The 24,080-nt window shown below is 33.4% G+C and overlaps 1 protein-coding gene across 12 annotated transcripts in view; it reads right to left on the bottom strand.

Annotated features, from left to right (window-relative positions):
• The window catches only part of ODF2L (outer dense fiber of sperm tails 2 like), a 36,793-nt gene that overhangs the window by 5,296 nt on the left and 7,417 nt on the right, over positions 1-24,080 (bottom strand). For all 12 annotated transcript variants that reach the window (XM_074266329.1, XM_074266339.1, XM_074266330.1 and 9 more), the window contains 11 exons: positions 21,613-21,672; positions 21,420-21,491; positions 20,537-20,653; positions 12,460-12,645; positions 10,502-10,611; positions 8,768-8,888; positions 7,331-7,441; positions 6,707-6,811; positions 4,035-4,193; positions 1,993-2,075; positions 1,732-1,894 (listed from right to left, as the gene is read on the bottom strand). In XM_074266329.1, the coding sequence (XP_074122430.1) occupies positions 1,732-1,894; positions 1,993-2,075; positions 4,035-4,193; positions 6,707-6,811; positions 7,331-7,441; positions 8,768-8,888; positions 10,502-10,611; positions 12,460-12,645; positions 20,537-20,653; positions 21,420-21,491; positions 21,613-21,672 (1,287 nt within the window). The remainder of the gene's footprint in view (positions 1-1,731; positions 1,895-1,992; positions 2,076-4,034; positions 4,194-6,706; positions 6,812-7,330; positions 7,442-8,767; positions 8,889-10,501; positions 10,612-12,459; positions 12,646-20,536; positions 20,654-21,419; positions 21,492-21,612; positions 21,673-24,080) is intronic.

The following is a 24,080-nucleotide window of genomic DNA, read 5'->3' as shown; positions in this document are numbered from 1 at the left end:
ATTCATACTATTCATGATTATAATATAGTTGAAATACAGTCATTAGGTGTACCCCATTGGAAGTAGGCAGCGTGAACTTGAATAATGTGAACCACTTCATAGGATTCATAATTTACACTAACAGGGACATCTCATATAAGAACTTAATGCAAGAAAAAATGGACTGATCAAATGGCACTAGTATGTCAGGAGAATGTCAGGAGAAAACAAAGATTCTTCTGGCTCACTATGGGTTCAAACTATGCAGAAATTTTCAGAAAACACAGATGAAAACACCATAGGATGGGCAGGCCTGGATGAGCTGTAATTAGCATTGCTGGAAGAAATTCCTGAATCAATGAGATCAGAGAGTCACTGGAATATGCTAGCTAACATGTTAATATGTTTTGCATGATTTCAGATGTATAATTGATATCACATTGTTTGCCTTCACAATGGGTGGGCAAGAGGCAGGAGAGAAGAAAATTTGTAACTCAAAATTATTTTTAAAATTAATATTAAAAAATAATAAATTTAAAACACAGATCTCACATTAGCAAGCTTATTTCTGATCTGATACCAGCAATAGTTTTTTTTAGAATATAACAATATCTGTGACATTTTTTAATGAAGAACTAGAGGTAGCAAAGTAAGATAGGGAATGGAGCACTGAACCTGAAGTCAGGAAGATCTGAGTTCAAATGCTGCTTTAGATAATTGCTAGCTATGTAACTTCTGCCTCAATCTGTAAAATGGGAAAAATAATAGCATCTACTTCCCGGAGTTGTTTTGAGGATAAAAGTAAATAATATTTCTACAGCACTATGCAAATCTTAAAGTACTCTATAAATGCTGGTTATTATATTATTGAATTAACTAAACACTCCTATAGGAGACTGCAGAGGCTCATGTCTGTAATCAGAGAGGTTGCCGCTAGATGGCAATATTGGCATATTAAGCAATTCTTTTCAGCTGACAGATACTGTCAGTTTATTTTTAAATTGCTGTATAACTACATAACCTTTAATCAATTATTTACAAAAATGTTTAAACATTAATGGGGGGGGAATAAAAAAAAAAAAGCCTAAACCAGTACAAAATTTTCCAAATTCCTTTGTTACCAAAGTAGCGGTAAACAAGCTAACACAATTGGGCTGATAGGTTCAGCTTATCCCACCATGTTTCCCTTGCTAGACACGTCTGGAGCATCGTATCCAGCTCTGGGCACCACAGTGAAGAACTTGCAGGGTTTCAGAGGACTACCACCAGGATGATGACGGAGCTTGGGACAAGTTACATGAAGCCTGATTGAAGGCACAGAAGACGCTCAGTATGCAGAAGAGAAGATAGAAGAGAAGCTACCAGGTCCTGAAATGCTGGAAAGGCAGATTCCTTTCAGATCTTGATTGGAATAGATGGACACCAAGACCCCCTCCAACTCTGAAATTATACTGACTGTCATATAATACTATATCAGAGAAAAAACTTCACTAATGGGTGCGCAGGGTCAGTCAATATAGATACAATTAGCGCCCCCTATAATTCTGGCATAGTGACCAATGAGAGAGCTCCATGAACATGCTCCAGATTCTGCTATTGTGTTTTCCCTTCTCGTGCATCCCTTTGCCACCTACAACTCTGGCCCAAGTGCACTCCCAGGGTGGCCTAGTGTGTAGTAGGAAAAACGGAGGAATAGAACTGTGTCCATCACCTTGTCATCAGCAGAACAATACACTGAAAGGGAATCTATACCTTTTGTTTTCCTTCTTCTAAAGCAACTTCCAGCTGCCGGGCCAAGGTATTGTACTCTGCAGATTTTTCTTTAAATTTGAATTTGTTCTTCTTCAGGTACTCTTCTTGGCTTTCCACCTTCCTTTCAAGCTTTTCATTTTCTGCATCCACCTGTTCTAATTTTCTTTTTTTTTTTTTTTAAGAAAACAAATTTTTGTAATTAGAGTACAAATACAACTGATTAAAAATTAAAACCTGATTACAAATCAATTTCATACTTACTGTTTAAGGTTTTCACATTTTAATTTGGAATTATTTTCCTCTTCCAAAGAGAATGTTTTCAAACGACTCTGATTATCATTAATCTAAAAAAAAGGGGAGAAACCCATAATTTAACTTAACTTATTTTTCTCATCAACTTCTTGGCAGTTCAATCTATTTCACAAAAAGTTTCAAAATATCCATATGAAGTAAAATAGTATTATCCCAACATCACAGATCAGGAAACGAATGCTTCTGAGAAAGAGTTTGTGCAATTAATAAAATAGTTACTCTCCAGTTCAGGTCTTATGTCACTTAGCTCTCTGAGGCTACTGCTAGCACAGTGGGGAGAACACTGGGTTTGGGGTCAGGAAGATATGAATTTAAATCTAGCCTGCAAGTGACTTCAGTTAGCAATGTTACCAAAATGTTAATGCAATTGGGCCATGCTGACAGGTACAATTTCCGCAAAGAAAAAGGTGATGATCCCACCATACTTTATCTCCATTAAACCACAAGGAACACTATGTTCAGTTAGGATGATTTTATTAGTCTTGCAGCTTCAGTTTCCTCAGCTACAAAATGGAGATAATAACCTATCTTTCAAGATTACTGTGAGAATCAAGTCAAATAATACTACAGTATTATTTATGTTCAGTGAAATGCCTCGTAAACAGTAAGTACGACATAAATGCCTATTCCCTTTCCCTCATTCCTTCTACAATATTATGTTGTTATGATGTAGATGATAGCTCATATTACAACAATGCCTTCAAGTCTACAGGACAATTCCTCATAACCATCTTGTGATATTCAGTAGTGAAAAATGTGAATAATACCATAAGACAAATGAGGAAGCTTTGTCTCATAAAGAATAAATGATTTGCCCAGTGTCACAGATTTTTGGGTCAATGATTCTTTCCCAACTCCCAGCCCAATATTTTGTCTACCACCTCACACTGCTTTTCAGGTGCTTCATGAGAATATGGAACTAAAAACATTTCGTTGTTTGAAATTTCTATTTTTTACTAATATCATCTTTTTTCTAACGGGTCAAAGGATAAATTCCAAACAATTCAATTATCAGCCAGAAGCTACCCATCCCCTTGTCCTGCCATCTAGAAAAGATTTACAACAATGCTATAAATCATCCATTTATTTACCAGGACAAATTTAAATAGTTTGGACTGTGCTTACAACTATTCACCTGATCTAGTTCTATTATCAGTTTTACATAATGAAATTTGCTTTTAAGAAAATTGGGGAGAGGGCAGTTGGATGGTACAGTGGTTAAAGCACTGACTTGGAGTCAGGAGGACCTCAGTTCAAATCTGGCATCAGACTCTTTTTAGCATTTCCCAGCTGTGTGACTCTGGGCAAGTCATTTAATCTCAACTGCCTCACAAAAGAAAAAATAATAATTAAAAAATTTTTCTTTGACATTTTAATTCAAATAATTAAATGATATATTTTTGTGTGTTTTAAAAAATAGTTCAGATTTTTCAATTATATTTGGAAAATAATCAATATAACCTTCAAATAATGTCACAAAAATTTAATAAAGTTGGACTGTTACTACATCAGCCCTTTGAGAAATATATAATAATAATGCTAAAGGATGAAACAAAATTTATAAACTGATCTATTAATCATTATATTATTATAAAAATTAAAACATTTAATTATTTGCTAAAGAACTTTAGATTAATAAAAACTTTACTTCTTTTTTTAATTTTTTTTGAAAAACTTTACTTCTAATACAAATTTAGACCAAGATCAAAGTTCTGCTCTTACACCATCATAATTTCCTCAAGCCTGACAATTTACAAGTTAAAACATCTTAATAGCTACAATTAATAAATGATACTAATTTACTGTTTCCATAGGCAAATGAGAATTTTAAATAAAGAGCCTATGGAAAAATATAATATCTAATTGACAAGTAGACACTTTAGAATGATAAGCTCCAAAATCCTGACATGAGTGCCCTCAACTGGTGAATTTATTTCCAAAATTTCTTTACACATGTTTCTTGAGATATCCCCAGCAATTTCACTAAGCACCTGATTCCGGAGCTTCTGGACAGTTTGGGATTTGTCTTGGTATTTCCCTTGGCAAGAAAGGAGTTTTTCCTGACGGTCCAGCAGCTTCCGCTCAGCCCCATCCAGTAAACCATGAACATGTTCTAACTCCTTTGAATGCGACTCCATTTGTCCCCTTACCTGAGCAGCACCATGGAGAAAAGGAAGTACAAGAATGCTTGTTGAGCATTAATATTTTTACTTTCTTCCCCAAAAGACAGATAATAAACATTTATGACATAGTTTTTGTTATAGCATTTCATTTTAAAATAAAAAGTATATAAATGCAAATGCATTATTAATTTGAATCCATTAATTATGACTTGGTATAATGCTTTACAGTTTCTCAATATACTTTCAAATATATTATCTCATTTGATCCCAACAACACTATTTTAAGGACATCTTATTCCCATTTATTTGCATTTTAATACATAGCCTTCAGGGAAATGGAGTGCTTTTCTTACAACAATAATGGTAATTGACATTTATAGAGGCTTTAAAATATGAAGCTTTCTATATACAAACATGTGAGGTTGACATTACTACCCATATTTTATGCCTCACAAAATTGAGACACACAGAGGTTAAGTGGCATTTTCACAAAGCTAATTCCTATTGGAATTAGCAAGGATTTTTAAAAATGCCTCCTGTTTTACAGTTGGAGTAAAAATTATAATTATAAAATATCATTATTATATCAATATCATCAATATATCAATAAATTGGTAAGACTTTGCTATTCAAAGACTTACAATTGCATTTCTTAAAAAATATTTTATAATTTAAACTTTTTTTTTAATATTCAACCAGCCTGAGCTTAGCTAGATTACTAAAGTTTTACTATATTTGGTTCAAGATGATTAACTAGGGCCTATTTCCACTATTTTGGTTATTATAAACCACCTGCTGTTGTGCTTCCTGATTCAACACTCACGTGAGCAGTGAGGATAGAGACAAGAAGCAGCCAAGGGCAGTCCTAGAGAGGCAGCACCTGGAATATTGTTACTAAGGGAAAAAGAAACAATTGCCTGTATGTGGTATTTAGAAACAAAAAGCAAGATGGCTAGCGGGTCTCTCTACTCTGCCAAACTCAGGGTGGAGTAAACAGCCTCGTAGAGCTGGGATAAGAGATTTCTGCAGTACCCATGGCCACTATAAAAACCCAGTACTCTTCATCAAGAAGAATACCAGTGGAATCAGGTCAATAAGTACTTGTTAAATTCATATTATATACAAAACCTTCTACTAGTAATGGCAGAATCTCTTCTCTCAAGTCTTGGGAGGTCTGGATATTAGGGAAGTTCTTTATCCTCCAAGTATGGCAAGTGTTCAGGGAGATTCAGAGTTGGTGAGGACATTGAAGGTCATGTGAAACCACAGCCTGAAAGCCTCTGGCTTCTGCCCTCCACTCCCATCTGGTGTCTATAAGCACTGCCTGACATGGCACACTCTTGGGCTGGCTTCTCCTTGCTTCTCATTGCATGGCCCAAAGACCAGATGCTAAGGTTCTTTCTCAAGCTGACTTAACCAAGCATTCTACTACAGAGCATGCAGCTCCAATGGGTTGGCCACGTTGCTTGAATGCCAAATGTAAACATATAGCCTAAAAGACTATTTTGTGGAGAGCTCATAGAAGGCAAGAATTCACCTGGAGGTCAGAAGTTCTCTCTGGAGAACCTTGGAATCAATTGTGGGACATGGGGGACACTGGCAGTGGATCGCCCAGCATGTCGTGCCCTCATCCGAGAAGGTGCTGTGCTCTATAAGCAAAGCAGAATTGCAATAGCTCAAAGGAAGTGTGAGACGTGCAGATTTAGAGAATCCACTCCAAATGTTCCTATGAACTATTTGGGGTAGAGACCTGAGTTCACATCACAGCTCATCAGATTCCAACACAGTAATATCATTTTGTTCTCTACTAGCATGCAGAACCCCAACCATCAAGAATGGACAATGGGATCTTCCATGAGAGAGAAAGTACTCAATAGAGCCCTCTCCAGTCCTTTCATTCCCTCTTTCTCCTGAAGCCACTTCTCCAATCCTCTTGCTTCCCACCTCAGGAAAGGACCTTCTCTTGGCCTAACTTCCTCAAGGGAGAGAGGCCTTCAATGACAATGTGCCAAGCCTGGGGCTGGGCTTCAGAAAGAGCTTACATCTGTGGGGCGGGGCCCAGGTTCTCAGTTAAGTCAGTGAAGGATCTGAAATAAATACAACATCATGGGAAAGCTCCCTTAGAAGGAAGGACTGAAAGGAGCTGGAGGGTGGCCACTCTGCATCCATGTCCATGTTAATTCCTCCTTTCTTAAACAGGCAGAAATCATGACTTGCTCTGGGAGAAGGGATCAGCCTATGGCTAATCTTGCTTCCAAAGGAAGCAAGGCCAGTCATCAAATGACAGATATATTTATGGTACATTATGCTACTGAAGATTAACACCAAAGGAAAAAAAATGATGGAACAAATAATTAAGCCTGTATAGGATAACATACATTGAGGCAAAGTCTCCTCCTACAAATTTGGGTAATAGAGCACTTTTAAGTAAAGGTTTAAAAAAAGGCTAATCATTAAAAATGTGATTTTATATACCACACTGTTCCTTGTGTTGCTCACAAATGCAGTTTTATTTTTACATTTAAGAGGAGTAAGCTTACCTCCTCCAATGTTGAGTTTTTGGTTTGCGTTATTAGCTTTTTTTCACAAACTAGTTTTTCAGATCTGCTTTTCACGTCTTCAACTGCCTTTTGTAACTTCTGTACCTAAAGATACACTGTATTAGTTATGCCGCTCGCTTGTCCCTTCTTTTCTCAATCATCATAATGCTGATAATTATATTATAATCAGGATCATCATCATAAGAAGTCCTAATTTTAGTTAAGTGATAAATCATCTTTCAATCACAGTCTTCCTTTAACCTCTCTAATCATATGCTTACTCAAATTAGCATATTCCTCTAATATGTGGCTTTTTACCCACTATTATTTCCCTCAAGAAAAACCACATCACATTTTAAACTCTCATTTCTATGCTGATGACTCCTAAATCTAAATCTTTACCATCTTCTGCTTACTTTGGCTTTAAGTCATACTTAAAGACTAATTTGGATAATAATCCTGGGTGTTAAGGAATAGGAAAATAAATATTTAAATAAAATAATAGGTAATAATGCAAGTTTTTTCAATCTTTTTCATTTCTTAATGATAGATCTGGCTACTTAGTGTATACTGACATATCAGACTGACAACTTTCATAAACATTAAAATATATGCAATAGTTACCTGAGATTTATATACTTCAACAAGCGCTTTCTGCTTTTCCTCCACTTCTCTTAATTCCAAGCATTCATTTTCAACTGAAGTAACTTTTTCCTCCAGATTAGCAAGTGTGATCTATCAAGGAATATATACATACATATGTACCCACACACATACACATACATCATAAAAGACTAAGAAGTGGGATGATATAAATTTAAAGGAAAACTTAATAATGAAGTTTTTTTTTAATGAATCTGAGACTTCACTGATCATGGGAACTATTTGTTTACTTGTTGGGCAGGGGAATTTGAAATAGAAAGTCAAGGTAGAAATTATTAATGTTATAGAGAAATATAAGTAAAAGGGAGTAGTATATTTTCTACTGGCTTCAACAGCAAATATAACTATAAAAATGTCTATGATTGCTTATCTCCAAACAGAGAAACACTTTAAGCTTACATGTGACATAAAATTATAATGCCCAATTAAATATAAATAGTGAACAGTATCCCATTAAGGAGAAATTTATGGGAAAATGAGCGTGAACCATAAAAAATTAAAATGTAAAAATTTAATAATACTAGCTGACATTTAATATAGTGCTTTTGATATATCTTGTTTGAACTTCACAATAAAGTTAGGTGTTACTATTTTCTCCAAGAACAAATTAAAAATTGAGATTTCTTGGGGAAAAAAAAACTACTCTAAAAATAAAAAGTTAACTTCAAAATATGTAAAAGGGGAAGAGAGTGGATTTTTTTAGCACTGTTTATTTTTTCCTCAATGATATTATTATTAAAAATCATGGAACACACTCTTGTAAGATTCTGAAGTGCAATTTCCTCAGTGGGCAATGGAAGAACATGTAGATGTAATCGGCTGTGGAATGGTACCTATGATAAACTGCTCTTGAGAAGTACTTATCTTTGAGGATAAAAATGCTCCAAGAACTAACTTTATATCGTGCTTTGTTATTTGAAAAGAACTTTAAATGCATTATTTTATCTGATCTTCACTCTAAGGCATGAAACATAATAAAGCTTATTATCCCCATTTTGTAAATGAAGATATATGGGAGCAGGGGAAGTTAAACTACATCCCGACTGGGGTAGAGACCTTCTGAATTCACATCAGTATACCAGCACATCAGATTGCAACACAGTAATGTCATTTTGGTTCTCTACTAGCATGAGGAACCCCAGTTCAAAGTCACAGAACCAGTGGGAGAACCAGGCCTCAAATTTGGTTCTCATCTGACTACAAATTAATGTTTATATTTCCATTATACAACAACTTATTTTGTATTTATACAATGTGTATAAAATTACATTCATGTTTCTTAATCAAGAAGTGTTTTGTTTATCAGTTCTTTTGTTAAAAGGCACTCACACAAAGGAAAAGTGGGGTGAGAGTATTTATCTATATGTAATTTAGCTCTAGCTGAGTGTGTTATTGTACCTTTAATTTTTCATTCTCAAGAAGAATGCTTTCCTTTTCTGAATCACTGGAGTGAAGTTTTCTAAGAATATCTTTAGGATCTTCTTTCTTTTGTTGTTCTTCCAAAAGATTTGTGATCTTCCTTTATAAAAGGATAAATTTTATACAAATTATTAGAGGTATATAGATAATAAGAATAGCTCTAATTAGCTAATTAAAATCAATATATTATGTCATTTCTATATGAAAATATAAAAAGATAATGAAATAGCAATCTTCAATATTGAAATTACTATTTTTTTAAAAATTAGACTTCTGGTTTTATTATTGCATGGAAATCTATATGAAAACATTCTCCACAAAAACAGGCTGGCATTAGGCCTAATACTTATAGCTTTTGAGAGTTGGGACTGACGACCTGGGACATTAAGTGATCTGCAAAGGATCACAGAGCTTGAATGACTGAGAGAGGGCTTGAAAGTCTCCCTGGCTCAGACTAGTTCTCCATTTACTACTCTATCTCACTGTGTAGATCTCCATACCCTATACCAAGAAATCCAGAACAAAAAGGACTAAATAGGAGACACAAGGGATGATGACAAAAGGGGTCCAAGGAGTGAAATCTAAAAGAAATTCTGGCAGTATGTGATTATATGCAACCATGAGTACCTACTTTTCTTTCTTTTATTTTTTTCCTAATTTCTATCTTCTTTCCCAATTTTCCTTTTCTCTTGCCCATGCCATAAATTTGTCAAAAATACTCCAAAGTATAGCTTAACCTATTTAAGGTATAGAGAATATTAATCTTTCCCTTTTCTATTTAATAAAAAGTATCTAAAAGGGTCTCCATGTAAAGGGCTAGAACTGAGCAAATGCACTTGGATAATGGAGCATGTGAGACTAATTGCCAATTGGATAATTAACATGTTTGAAGGATAACCCTCCCCAACTATTGGGTGCTGGCTGGATTGGTGGGTGTGGACATGTGTGGGTGGAGTAGGAGGAAGAAATTGAGGCATTTTCCTGGCGGTGGAGAGAGAGGAAGGAGGTGTGGAGATTGTTAGATCTAATCCCCCAATGTTCCAGCATCTCCATATTTTTATGCACTAATTTTGATATATAAAATCATTTTAGAGTTTTTCCCCAAATCCTATTTGATAAATTTAAATATGCAAAATGATATCACAACTGATCACTAAAGTCTATAAAAATAAAATAGTCCTAATTTTAGTATATGACAAAATGAGAACATAAGAGAAAAAATCTGAATGGAAATTCTAATGTTTAGTTTTGAATTCCATTAGTTCATTAATTTTAATTATGCTCCAGAATTACAAAAATATGAGTTGAATAATTTTTTAGTTTTATTTAATTGCATAAAATATTTCAGATGTTATTTGTTTTATATGAAAAGAATTCATTTTATTAATTATAAATGATGATATGCTGATACTATTACATAAAGGGAAAAAGGTTATTCCAGTTCTATGGGACAAGGTAATAACATAAACACATTTATTTCCAATTAGAATATCCAAGTGTAAACAATGTTTGAAGTGCAAATATAAAAACAAATGCAATTGTTAATTCACTATGAATCATTTGATGAATTTTCTTAGGTAAATATATTATATTGGGCAAGGTTAAAAAAAATCCTTTTTCCCATGAAATCTTACAAAATCAGTTACAAATCCTTTAAAATGAATTTTAAAAAGCACTGAAAATATGTCTTGTTAAGTAGTATATTTTTCTCACTTTTTCAGAGTCTCAACCTGGACCTCCAAATCTGTCTTTTCTTCTTCAGCTTTCTCATAATGACTTTTCCAGGCAAGGGAAGCTGAAAGTGTTTCAGACAACTTGGCTTCCTAAAAAATGCACAAAGTACTCATTATATAACTTATTAGGTTTGTGTGTTGTTCAGGTCACTAAACACAAACAAAATATAATTTAAGGAAATAAATTTATTTTATGAAATATCAAACTGTAGAGTGCAAAAATATCCATTTTAGTATATATTCTCTTTGGAAACAAATTTTAAAATCAACCTTAATGGAAACACTACACAGCACAATCATTTACTTTGAGATTTTCCTACAAGTATGGACCTATCACTTAAAAAGTCACAGTATTTATTTATATTACACAGATAAGTGAGTTTTTAAAAGTGTTAGAATCCTGCCTCAGAGATTTAACAGCCAAGTGACTCTGGTTTTTTCCCAGCTTCAGGCTCCTCAACTATAAAATATGGAGGATAACAGAATTTACTTTCTTAGGTTGTTGTAAAGATCAATTAAGACAATGTATTACAATGTTCTGCAAACCTTAAAGAACTAAATACAAATGTTACTTTTTATAATAAGTATGGATAATTGACTAAATTTCTTTCTTAATTAGAAAGAACTCCAGGAAAGATAAGGCAGACTTCCATCTTAACCTTTAGGTCTCACCTTTGTCCTAGTGTAATCCTGTGTCCCTTTTCCCTGTTAAAACAACTAATGCTGCCACCAGGGGAAGAAAGCTGGTGGAGTCACTGGTGGGTATATCTCTGATCTACCTCCCATGTCACCAATGCAATTCTAACACTGCATTCCTTAGAGGCCAGTGAGTAACCTGGGCCACTAGATTTCCCTTCTGCTTTTTTGTAAAAAGAATAGGAATTATAAATTAAAAGGCAACTAATGCTGAAGACTGCCAGGGATCTTTTTATCTACCTCAGGGAACAGTCTGATAATCAAAGTCACAATATAAAGAATGACACTAGTTACAGTGGTTCTCAAACATTTTAAATACGAGGCCAGTTCACTGTCTCTCAGACTGTTGGAGGGCCAGACTATAGTAAAAACAAAAACCTCACACTCTGTCTCCACCCCTCAGCCCATTTGCCATAACCCAGCAGGCCGCATAAAAGTCCTCAGTAGGCCGCATCTGGCCCGAGGAGACCGTAGTTTGAGAACTCCTGAGTTAAGATGATTATGCATTATCTCACGATTCTTATATTCTTACCAGAAACAGAGATGAATCTAAGGGACCTTTAGAAATTATATCATCAGATCATTTTGTTTTACAGAGGAGGAAACTGAAACCTCCAAAAGTGAAAATTCTTCCCCAAGACCACATAATTTTGGAAAACAGCAGAATCAAATTCTAATTGAGGTCTGCTGGCTTTTTCCACTACATTAAATTTTCATGGAATGTGATTATGATTCTAATTCCAGAAAACAAAGATTGAGCACATTGTAAAACTTCAGTAATACTAAGTAAAAATTAGAAATATTAAAAAGGTGGTAAAACAAGAATAATAATAAACAAAAAAATTACCAAGTCTTTTTTTTTTTTTTCTTCAGAGAAACCTTTCTTTTGTGGTGTTTCTGATGTCTAAATAATACTATGCTGACTAGAGACTGACAGAACTGTATGTAAAATACATCTAAAAAGCTCAATTGATAATTAGCTTTTATTTTTATGCAAGTTTAAAAAAAAAAAGACAAGGACATAAAATTGGAAAAAAAATAGCAAATTACTATGGTTTTTATATTGTTAAGAAATGGCGAAATAAAAGTCAAATATGGCTTATGTTTCCATAAATGCAAACTGTTACAGGCCTGAAGGAGCCAATTCCAACCAGCTCATCAAAAATGAAGGGTCATCACTGAAGCAATTTCAACACAGTCTTAAAGAAGTAAACAAGTTTTTACAAAATCATTGTCACTCACCCGATCTCTAAGTTGAGAAGTCAGATTTTCAATATTTGCTGTAAAAAAGTCAGCCCTTTCTTTGCAAACTTTAGCTGCTTTTTTCAGGGCTATTTTCTTTTGTTCATTTGTTTGCTTCAGGGCAATAATTTGCTGTTCATATGTTTTCAATTGTAGCTTCCATTCGTCTATCTCAGCGTTTAAGGTCTGTAAAAAGGTTGATAAATAACTAATACACAAAATATCAATGTATGGGTAAAAGTCTGTCCAGATTTTAATTTAAAACAGTTTCATTATATGATTAAATGAAGAAATAATATTTTGTTTTTACAAATTAGCTTACAATATAAAAGAAGCATATAGTTAATGAATGGCAATGACTTCATAATACAATTATTGCTAATTATCAAAGTAACAATAAGCTGCAAAATCTTCAGGAAAAAATAGTATTAGTGCTTAAAATGCAGAATGAGACATAGATTTTAGGAAATGGATAATATGATAATCTGTTTTGCTGAACTGTGAATATTTATCATGAAGGTTACATTTTTATTTTATTTTTACTGTTCAACTGGGAAATGAGGCTTGGAAGGCCAGATAATTAAAGCATTTAAAATAAATTTTTAAATGCAAAAAATAAATGCTAGCAACAGAGGAAACTCTGAAGCTGCAGAGAACCAGCTAAACCACATCATTCTCAGAGTATCTGTTGAAACTTGAAGAGGAGAACAATGAAACATAAATGATGACAATCTATTACCAGAAACAAAAATGGGATCACTAACTTCAGATTCTATCACTTCTGTCACTAGTATGCTAAAGGAGATAATGGCAACAGAACCTATGCTTTCACCACATACTGCTGCTCTTTCCACATGACTTTCACCACATCTTACTCCCATAACCCAAATATTTTTCATCCCTGTGTAAACTAGCACTAGCCCACAGATAGCTTCTTTACCAACAACAATATTGTCCCAGAGATGCCTTCATTCCTGCCACTTTAGAACAAGATTCTGATACTGGTTTTTCAGAATCATGGCTTCCCCTCTCCAGGGAATTTCACAATAGGCTCTTAGAACTGAGATATGGCAAGAGCTGTCAGCTATGAACTTGCAAGCTGCTGGTCCCAAACAATCGGAGGAGGCAGAGAACAGGTGTATGAATAGCTCATCTTTTGACAAGGTTGTGACTCAGAAGAGTCACACCATAATTCCAACTAAAACAGTCATCAGTTCTAGGTTTGGGACTTACATGGGAGCCAGTATTTAATAGTGCTCATTGTAGTCTTCTCAGCTGAGAGAGAAGACTGGTTCCCAAGACTGGGAAATTTAATGTTAATGAGTTTGAGTTTCTTCATCTACAAAAAGCAGGGTCAGACTAAGATGACTTCTAAGTTCCTTTCCTGTTTTAAATCCTATAAGCCTATGAAAATTAAGTGAAAAATACCAAGAATGTGAAATTAGTTTTGTTATTAAGAAAATAGATCTACAGTTATTAATATCAAAACCAATAAAAATCATAAGCTATTACCAAGAGATGCAGAATAGGTTTTTGATGAGAAACAATGCTTATTTGATATCAAAGCTAAAAAGCACAGAGATAAAGTGCTTGTAAACAGAACTAAATATTTTATATAACTTACAGTTATTTTAAATGTAAATTCTCTTTATTTGTATTCACACTGGGTTTTGTTGTTAATATGTAGAAAGCTAGTGATTTGTGTAGGTTTATTGCTGAAATTATAATTGCAGTTCATTTTTACTTGACTCTCTAGGATTTTCTATGTTTCAGCTTTCCTTAACATGATAAATAGTAACTATTTAAAACTAAGAAGCAATATTATATATAATAAACTAGAGGTGTTTCTAAAAAAATTAACGTGAAAAGCAAAGGTTGTCCATTATCATCACTATTATTTAAAACAGTACTAAAAATATTAGCTAAAAAATGCCAAAAGAATAAACACAGCAAAATGGAAACAAAATGAACTATTTTTTGCAGTTAAAATATAGAAAACTCTAGAGAGTCAAGTAAAAACGAACTGAAATAATAAATTATAATTCTTTTATTTTTATTTCTTTTACTTTTACAAAGTTACAGGATATAAAATAAATCCATGCAAATCACTAACTTACTACATACCAACAAAACCCAGCATGAATACAGATAAAAAGAAATCATATTTAAAATAACTGCAAAATGCATAGAATACTTAGGAGTCCACCTACCAAAATAAATATAGGCACATACCGAATAGAACCTCAAATAGTTTATACAGAAATAAAGGCATATCAAAAAAACTGAAGAAATAGTAAGTACTCATAGTCTAGACCAATATAATTTTAAAATATATGAGTACTGGGGCAGCTAGTTGGCACATTAGATAGTCCTGAAGTCAAGAGGACCTAAGTTAAAATCTGGCCTCAGACACTTAATACATCCTAGATGCATGAACCCCAACTGCCTCAGGAAAAAAAAATTAAAAAAAAAAATATACATGGACTATATAATTTATTTACTCATTGCTATACCAATCAAACTGTCAACAGATTACTTTAGAAGCTACAAAACAATAACAAAAAAAATTACAAAATTTGTAGGAACAAAATGTCTTGATTCTCAAGAGAACTAATGGAAAAACAAAATGGGAAGGATGGAGTCTATTAATACCAGATCTCAAACTATATGAAGCAATAATCATTAAAGTCAAAACTATTTGATACCGGTTAAATACAGAGAGGTGAACAAATGGAAAAGACTGGGTCACAACAAACAGAAATAACACAGTATAAGGATAGAGGCTAAGCTGTCTGATCAATCAAGTGACTGGACTTTACTTTGCCCTAATACTTTTTTCAGGTAAGAACATATTGCAATTAAACCAAAGCTTGGTGTAAACTAACTATGGTCAAAGGATCCTCACTGAATCACTAAATCAGGGGCATTTCAACTGCCTGAATCAGTAAATTCAACATTTCCAGAGGTGCAAAAGAGATTGAGAAACTTGGTCATATCAAGTTAAAGGACCTCATATGAAACCAGCAAACTAGTTCTGAATCAAGTATTCCAGCTTCTAGCTGTTCCTTTAAGACTAGACACTTCTCTCGTCTAAGTTTATGCCTAAGACTCTATAAGCACTGTTGGGGAAGAAAGGGAGCAGTAGAGTGGTTCCTGCTGCATCTGCTGAGAACAGCTGCACCCCAAAGTTGAGAAGACAATCTTCCTGCAAAGAGCAGACTGTGACAGACTCTCACTTCCTCCTCCTTTCTGTGCTTCCTCCTCCTCCCCTCCTGTTCTCCTTCTCCTCCTCTCCCCTTTTCCTTCTCTTCCTTTTCCTCTTCTACCCTCCCTCCACAAGCACTTAAAAGCTGGAAGGCTTCAGGGCTAAGCAGCCAATGTTCCAAGCTCCTATTCCAAACCAGCTTCCTTTTTATTAAAGCATATAAGCTATGGCTAAGGCCTTCAGTCAATTAAAACTAACTCCCTTGCTGTGCAACCTTCACTCCAGCTCAAGTCAGTGCTTTCAAAGATATCTAAGTTGATTAAGGACTTTTCTTACTTAGTCTAAAATTTATGATTGATTGACTGACTCGTCATCTAGGTCATGTTTTCATCTAGTTAAGGGATTAGAGTGAAACATACTATCATTTACTTTTATCTACCTACCTACCTATCTGTTCTTTTTTATTTTAATTAGATGATTATTAGATTTAAATAGATGATTACTTAATTAGATGATATTATTGATAACTTCAGTTTGTAGTTATTTATGTTTATATAATATAGTAATATCAAATCATTATATTAATATTATATTATATTATACATAATTATATAATATATTATTATATAATAAGTATATATAATTTCATATAATATAACTATAATGTCATAATTAATTATAATATATTGATATTATATTATAATACATTGTATTATATCAAGTTACTAATACCCTATATTAAATTTTCAGCTGAGCTAAAAAATCAATTAGTAAACATTTATATTTACTGCCAGACACTAAGTGCTAGGGATACAAAAGAGACAAAAGATAGTGTCTTCTCACAAGGAGGTTACTCTAATAATGAAGAAAACATGAAAACAATATATATAGAACAAGTTAAATTTGGGTTTTTAAGAAAGGGAAGGCACTATAATTAAGAGGGCTTGAGAAAGATTTCCTATAAAAGATAGGATTTTATTTGAGACTTAGAGGAAACAAAGAAAGTCAACAGAGGAAGTTGAGGAAGGACAAAGGCATGCATTCTAGGTTTGAGGTTAGAAAACTATGGTCTTACATCAAAAACCATGAACCTATCTGTTCAGAAGAGCAATTTACCCAGGAGAAAAGGGAGATAAGGAAAAGGAGGAGATAAGCATTTATATAGCATAACCATGTGCCAGATCTTGTGTGAAATGCTTTTGCAAATATCTCATCTGATCCTCACAAAAACAGATAAGGAAACTGAGGCTAATAACTTAAGGGACTTGCCCCGAGTTATAAATGTCCAAGGCTGGATTTGAACTCAGGTTTCCTGACTCCTTATCTACCATCTGTCCTAAACACTGCCTCTAAGGAATGTTACCAGGTTGAAGATATCAGGAGAAGATACCAATAAAATTGAGTAACAGATCATCAAGTTTGACAAATTTTGAGCTTCTCTTTTTTTTTTTTCTTGCCTTAAACTAGCACAGGAGAATTTATGTAATAATCATGAAAATACTAGATTTTAATCTCTCATTTCTCAAATCATTTTAGAATAACTCTCCAGAAAAGTTTTACAAAAACAAGTACACTTCCTGCTAAACTACAATGTTAATAAGGCAGTTCCTAAATTCTATTTAAATGAGGATTGGATTTAGCTAAAGTAAACCCTTTGATATAGATTATTGGGAGCTTTGCATATTACCTGCAACAAAAATTTGGGGGAAAGGGTTTCATAAACAAGATTTTCAAACTATCTATATGACTGAAATCAGGAAAAATAAAAAAGAAGCATCCTTTATTTTTAACATATCCAATATATTTTTACACTGCAGCTGTTTAGAAAATCCATGAGAAATGTGGCTGTTATTCCTTTAATGAACCACAGGATGTCACTGCTACTCCATGAAAAACAGCAGTAGTAAAAAGTAAGATTATATATTTAATTTATATTTATTATATATTTAATTTCTTTTAGTAGAAATTTAATTTTTTATTCTCCTCCATTTATCCTCCTTCTCTGTCTAAGATTCATTTAACACTGTCTGATTTGTACCTAATGTCCTGGACTTTTTCTGTCTCTTATTATTTCTATACCCAAAATCAATATGCTTTCTCTAAATAAGCTAAAGATGTTTTAAGAAAAACGTTTCATTCCAAATCTTAATAAAGTGGTTTGCTAATTAATCAAAAAGCAACTATTATGTACCAGACAGAATTGGACATATGAAGGCAAATTGGATATAAGTACATGAAAAATAGTTTCACCAACTCATTACTCCTTCTTCTGAACTACCTCCTCATACCTAGCCCTTGAGGGAAAACTCCATGAAGAATGAAACAATAAACTAAAAATTGATGGAAAAAAGAAAAAGATAATTATTAGAGTCATTCCAAATACAAGACACAGAATGAGTAGAAAGCATAAAAGTAGAAGAGGCCTGCACATGATCATTAAAGTATCTCAGTTTGCCAATCTGGCAAGAACAGAAAGGATAGGAAAGATAGTAATATAAAGCAAAGTTGGAAGAAAAGACTGGAGCCAAATAAAAGAGTTTTTCATATTGAGTTAATTTATCTAAGGAGGGAATGAGCAGACACTAAAAAGTCAGACCTATGTTCCCAGTCCAAAGACATCAATCTGAATCAGTAAAAGGAGGGACTAGATATTAACTAGCTGATAAGACGGGAGGACTTGTCTTTCAAAGTCATTTGTCAAAGGTATGAAAAAGAACCTCAAGATTTGTTTTGCTTGACTATGCTTACTTGTTACAAAGCTTTTCCCCCTTTTTTTTCCTGTTTTCTTTTGAAAGGAAAAATGTAATATTCCACAATTTTTAAAAAGTTAAAAAAAGAAAAAGAAAAAAAAAAAAAAAGAACCTCAAGATTTGTCAAACCTGATGATCTGTTATTCAGTTTTAGTGATATCCTCTCATACTATCCATGGTGGTTACATTCCTCATAGGCAGAAGGTAGCACTGTGGTTAGAGCTAAGCAAGAAATCAGTAAGACATTTGTGACTTGGGACAAGTCCCTTGCTAACTTCAGTTTCCTTATTTGTAGAATGGAGATAATATTATCTAACTCACTAAGTTTTTGTGAGGATCAGATGAGATATTTGCAAAAGCATTTCATATAAGGCCTGGCACATGATAATGCTATATAAAAACTTATCTCCTTCTTCTGAATTGTTCTTCTGAAAACCTCTTTCATCAGCATCTGGGCTAGCTTCATGGTTTTGATCTAAGAGCATAGTTTTCTACACCTAAAGCCTAGAATGCCTTCTTCCTCCCTCAACTTTATTGACTTTCCTGGTTTCCTCTAAATCTCAAATAAAATCCTATCTTTTACATGAAATTTTTCTCAAGCCCTCTTAATTCTAATACCTCCCCTCTCTTGAAATCCCAAACTTAGCTTATTCTGTATGTATTGTTTTCATGTTGTCTTCCCCATTTTGAGAATAAGCTCCTTGAGGGAAGACACTATCTTTTGCCTCTTTTGCATCCTTAGCATTTAGTGTCTAGTAGTAAATATAAATGTTTATTAATTGATTTTTTTTTTTAGCTCAACTGAAAATCTAATATAGGGTATTAATATATACTTAAACAAAAAAAAAAAAAAAAAAACCCAAAAACTGAAGTTATCAATACAATTAAAGCAAAAAAAGAACAGATGGGTAGATGCTAACTAACCAAAGCCCAAACTATGGGATCAACAAGAGGTTAGTTCTGGGGCCTGTCATCTCCTGGGCTTCTAGTTTCAAGTGCCACTCGGATAACCCAACTAGGCAAGTGTGAGAGACACATATGTTCTCTTCTCACTGTGTCCTCTAGGAAATACAAGTGAAAAAGTGAAAAATCAAGTTCCAACAGCTCAATTCTTAGGGCCACAGCTACTTCTCTTCTTAGCTGACTAAGGCCTGATGATTAGCAGGGCCGACCATTCAGCTTTTATATAGTCTTGGCCACTCCTACTTGTCCATGCAAAGTATGTAAAGCAAAGACCAGGAACAAGCCCATTCTTAGTTTCCATGTTTATAACTAGGCCAATCAAGATCTGAAAGGGTCACGTCCTCACAATTAATTGTCTCTCATCTGAGTCTAACAACTTATACTTTCAGCAAGTGAACTAGGATGAGGGGGTTCAATAATTCAAGGAACCCAGATCAATTCCTTGATGCATTTATAAAGTACTTTATAAATGTCAAATATTATTATGACTTCATACTACATTGTTTCACATCCTCTTTTTTAAGTTTTAGCCAAATGTGAATCCAGTTTTCTTCTGTTTCTTTAGCCTTTCATCACTGTGTCTGAAAGTTAATTATTTCTCATTGTTTTCTTTTGTTTTGCTGAAATCCCACTCTTCCTATAAAATCCAATTGCCTGAAAATCAGTTATTCTGCTGCCTTAATGCAAAATCTCCTTCTGGAAAATTTCTCAAAGAGCTTTGCTTAAGTTTCTATTTAACACTTAAATATGAAAGAAAGGAAAATGAAATAGATTTCCCTTCCTCTAAAGTTCCTTCACAAGAGGGTGAAGCTAGAGCTACTTTTATATCATCAATATGTAACTTTGCCCTGAAACATAATGGAGATTTAATGAATGCTAAAGAGAAAAAAAAACAAAAAACAAAAAACAAAAAACAAAAAACAAAAACTATAGGCAAGACTATCCCCAGCTTAGAAATTTTAAAGGTTTTGCTAAAAACACTCAATACTTAATTTCCTTAAATTTCCTTAAATTTTACTTAAAAAACAAAACAAAACAAAAAAAAAAAAAAAAAAAAAAAAAAAAAAACTGCCAAAATGTAGGAATGATTTTCTAATTTCAACAGTTTGTCATTTAATTGACCATTTAGGCAACAGTAGAAAAATAAATATATATTAACCTTCATATAAGATTTCAACTGGTCATTTTCAGCTTCTTTTTTCTGAATCTGGAGCTGCAGACGAGATTGAATAGATTTCACTGAATGTGAAAGCTGACTTGTTTTTAAGGTATTTTTCTAAGAAAAAGAATGGAAAAAACATGAGTCACATTAATCTTTGATAAGTACAAAAAGTTATTTTCATGTTTATCCTGTGATCTCTTATTTAGTTATAATTTTCTCTAAATGAAATAAAAATGTCATGTCAAACTATATATAATCTTTTATTTCTAGTTTTTAAATGAGCCCTATATGTGATAGGAATTTTTTTTTTTTTTTTTTGCTTCCTCATGTCATACTTCAAATCCTTAATTTATCTGTACAAAACTTTCCTTCCCTAGAATATAATCCTGGGCTATGCTAACATGCAATTGGCAGATCACAAAATTATTTAAGTGTTCAATTAAATTTTCAACTTTGTGGAAAAAAAATTATTGTATAGTTCATAATTTATAAATTTTATATGAAAATCATAAAATTTTGGTTTTGCATTAAACCTAAAGCATCCCCCCCCCAAAAAAATGTTTAGGGGCAATGGCAATAGATAGCACAAGCAAGCTCTTAAAATTTCCAAAAAACAAGAGTTCAAAATATATAAGCCGTTCTTTCTGAGACTATTTTTTTTTTTAATGAACTTCCAGGGGAGGTTGGGGGGGAGAGGTGACACAGTGGATAGAGAGCACTGGCCCTGGACTCAAAAGAGGTTGAGCTCAAATCTTAACTCAGACACTTATAATTATTTGCTATGTGATCCTGTTCCCCAAATGCCTTGCAAAATAATTATAATAATAATGTTTCCAGAAAAATCTGTAATTAATGAACTTTTATACCAAAACACACTTACTTTTTCTTTCTGAACAAAAGAAAAAAGTTCCTGAATATAGTTCTCTTTTTCCAGAACTTTCTTTTTAAGAACCTAAAGTAAAAAAAAAAAAAATCAGAAATATTATAAATACAGTGATATATAAATTAAATATATAAATCAAATAATGCACAAGGCAGCAAAATAATAGAGAGACAAAGATAAAAGAACTTACATTATTTTCATTTTCATTATCAGCTAACTTGGCCTTCAATATGTCAACTGAACTGCTCATCTACAAATTCAAGACAATTATAAGTAAAGAACAATATAAATGTACACAAACAGTAGTAGAAACTTGGCAACTAATTTAACAAATTATCATACGCTCTCTTAGGGCTATTTGGTTGATTTTAAATGTTTTCTCATCAATAAATCTATTTTTGATTAAATTATCTAAATATAGCTTCTTCCTGTTTCCAAATTATCCTGTTATTTTTTAAATGTTGCATATTTGATAATTTGATATATATTTGTAGTAACATATAACTGACATAATAATATATCTGATGTGTTTGAGACATGTGTGGCTGGTAAATATAAATATAATAATCTGTATGTATTTACATAAAATATATAGAATATATATTCACACATGCATCAACATGAGAATAATATGCATTATGTGTGTACACAAATGTATAATAAAATTATGCACATGCATGTATCCCTGGAAGACATAGGTGTAAATCTTGCTTCTGCTATATGAGTAGGGATTCTGGGCAAGGGATCTACCCTAGTTGGGCCACAGGAAATTCTAGGTTGTAGAAAAGGTACCATTGCTAGAGAGAGTTTTCTCTTATAGGAATTCCTTACACAAGTGAAATCACAAGTCCACTCACACCATCCTTCATCCTCTACAATTTACAATTATAATGTGTTTTATAGAAATTTAGCTAATATGTAAAATTTTAAAGAAACCTCATCGGCAAAGGACAATGAATTTTGATGTTCATCCCTGAGGTTTTCTAATGTTGTGACAATCACAATTTTTTAAGAAGTGATCATCATTCCAAAATAAAATAAAAATGAATTTCAAAGTGTAGCCATTGACCACTGACTGCTGGTTCTGAGATTGACTGTGACAACATTTCTATTAAATATAATTCTATAGGAGCACATTTTATTTTTATATTGTGATGTTTAAAAGTCTAATACTCTAATTGAAAGTATTCATTGCCATATCAATAATCATTTTTACCTGTTCTGTGAAGCAGAATTTTTTAAATCTCTAGTCTCTCACTTGAAAACCTCTAGTGTCTGACTTGAAATTGATATTTTCCAGCAAGGAGAACAATGAAAATTATTCTTTAAACACAAATCAAACAAACAAAAAAAGATTTTCCATATGGTTCCATATTCTTCAGTCTAGATCTATGTTTAGAGCTATCTCTGATGACATGGTCCTCTTTGAGAATGAAGGACAAACACCAACTTCTGTGGGAACCCAACTGAACCCACACACAGCTTTGCACACTCTTTTCCTTCCTTCTTTCCTTCCTCCTTTCCTTCCTCCTTCCCTTTCTTCCTTTCTTTCTACATAGAGGATCACATTCTTATTTGCAGGTACTCTTCCCAAAGTAACATATTTTGGGGAGACTGCCTGAAACCTTCCAAGATATTTGGGGTTTAAGGGTTAGATTTTTTTCTTAAAAGATCAGGCCTTAAATCCAAATCATTCTAGCTCTCATTTATTAGCCAACAATAGATCCGAGAGAAATCCCAATTGATCATAATTTAAATCCAGATTGCCTCAGAGTAAATGTAAATAGCAATTGTCTCCACATTTGGCCAGAAACCCTAAGGATCCTCCCTCCAGAATGGATTTCTTTTTTGACCAGATAAAAAAGGTCCTTCTTTGCTTACCAAGTCTAAATCACTGAATGGATGTTGCCTCAAGCTAAAACCTCTGAAAGACTTTAGCTTAAAAAAGCCAAAGTCTCCTCCTACTCCCATCCAAAGCCATCCCAATTGATTTGATCTACTCTTGCCACTTGGACCCAGAAGGCTCTGGAGGGAAAAGTGAAGGTGACTTTGCACAGCCCACTTTCACTTAAATCCAACTCATAAATTGGCATAGCATCACCTCCCTGAAGTCACTGAACTCCTCAAGAAGGAAGGTCAAACAACAGCAACTTTATAATGAGTCTTTCTAACTAGATTGTCTAAACCGCAAAATGTTGCATATCATTTGTCAATTTGTCGAATTACCATGGTTCTCTGTGATAAGGTTATTAGTTAATAAATTATAATGCCACAAAAGCATTTAAAAATGTATCATTAGCATAGTTTTTACTAAAACATATTACTACTACTGACAGGGGTGAACCTTGAAACTGTCCCCTTTGACTTTTGGAGGAAAGAAAGTGAACTCTGAAATTCTCCTCTGACAGAGACCCACCCTTCAGGGCAGTGAAATAGTTTCATTCTGTTGGAAATCTTGGCAGGGACTAGCTGCACCCTTTATTGAGTTGAAGATTAGCCCAGGACCACTCCCTATAGCTCAAACCTAAGTGGTCTCATTCATTTGGAGATCTAGACCAGATATTTCTATTGAGTGGCTTGAAACTCCAACATAGATACTTTCTTTTGAAATGGAAATCTAGGCCTGGGGGCATTGACAAGCTGCCAAGAAAAGTTTAT

The sequence above is a fragment of the Sminthopsis crassicaudata genome, chromosome 4 (assembly GCF_048593235.1).
Source record: "Sminthopsis crassicaudata isolate SCR6 chromosome 4, ASM4859323v1, whole genome shotgun sequence".
Classification (NCBI taxonomy): Eukaryota; Metazoa; Chordata; class Mammalia; order Dasyuromorphia; family Dasyuridae; genus Sminthopsis; species Sminthopsis crassicaudata.
Note: the sequence above shows the minus strand (reverse complement) of the source record. Positions and strands in the feature narration are given on the sequence as shown.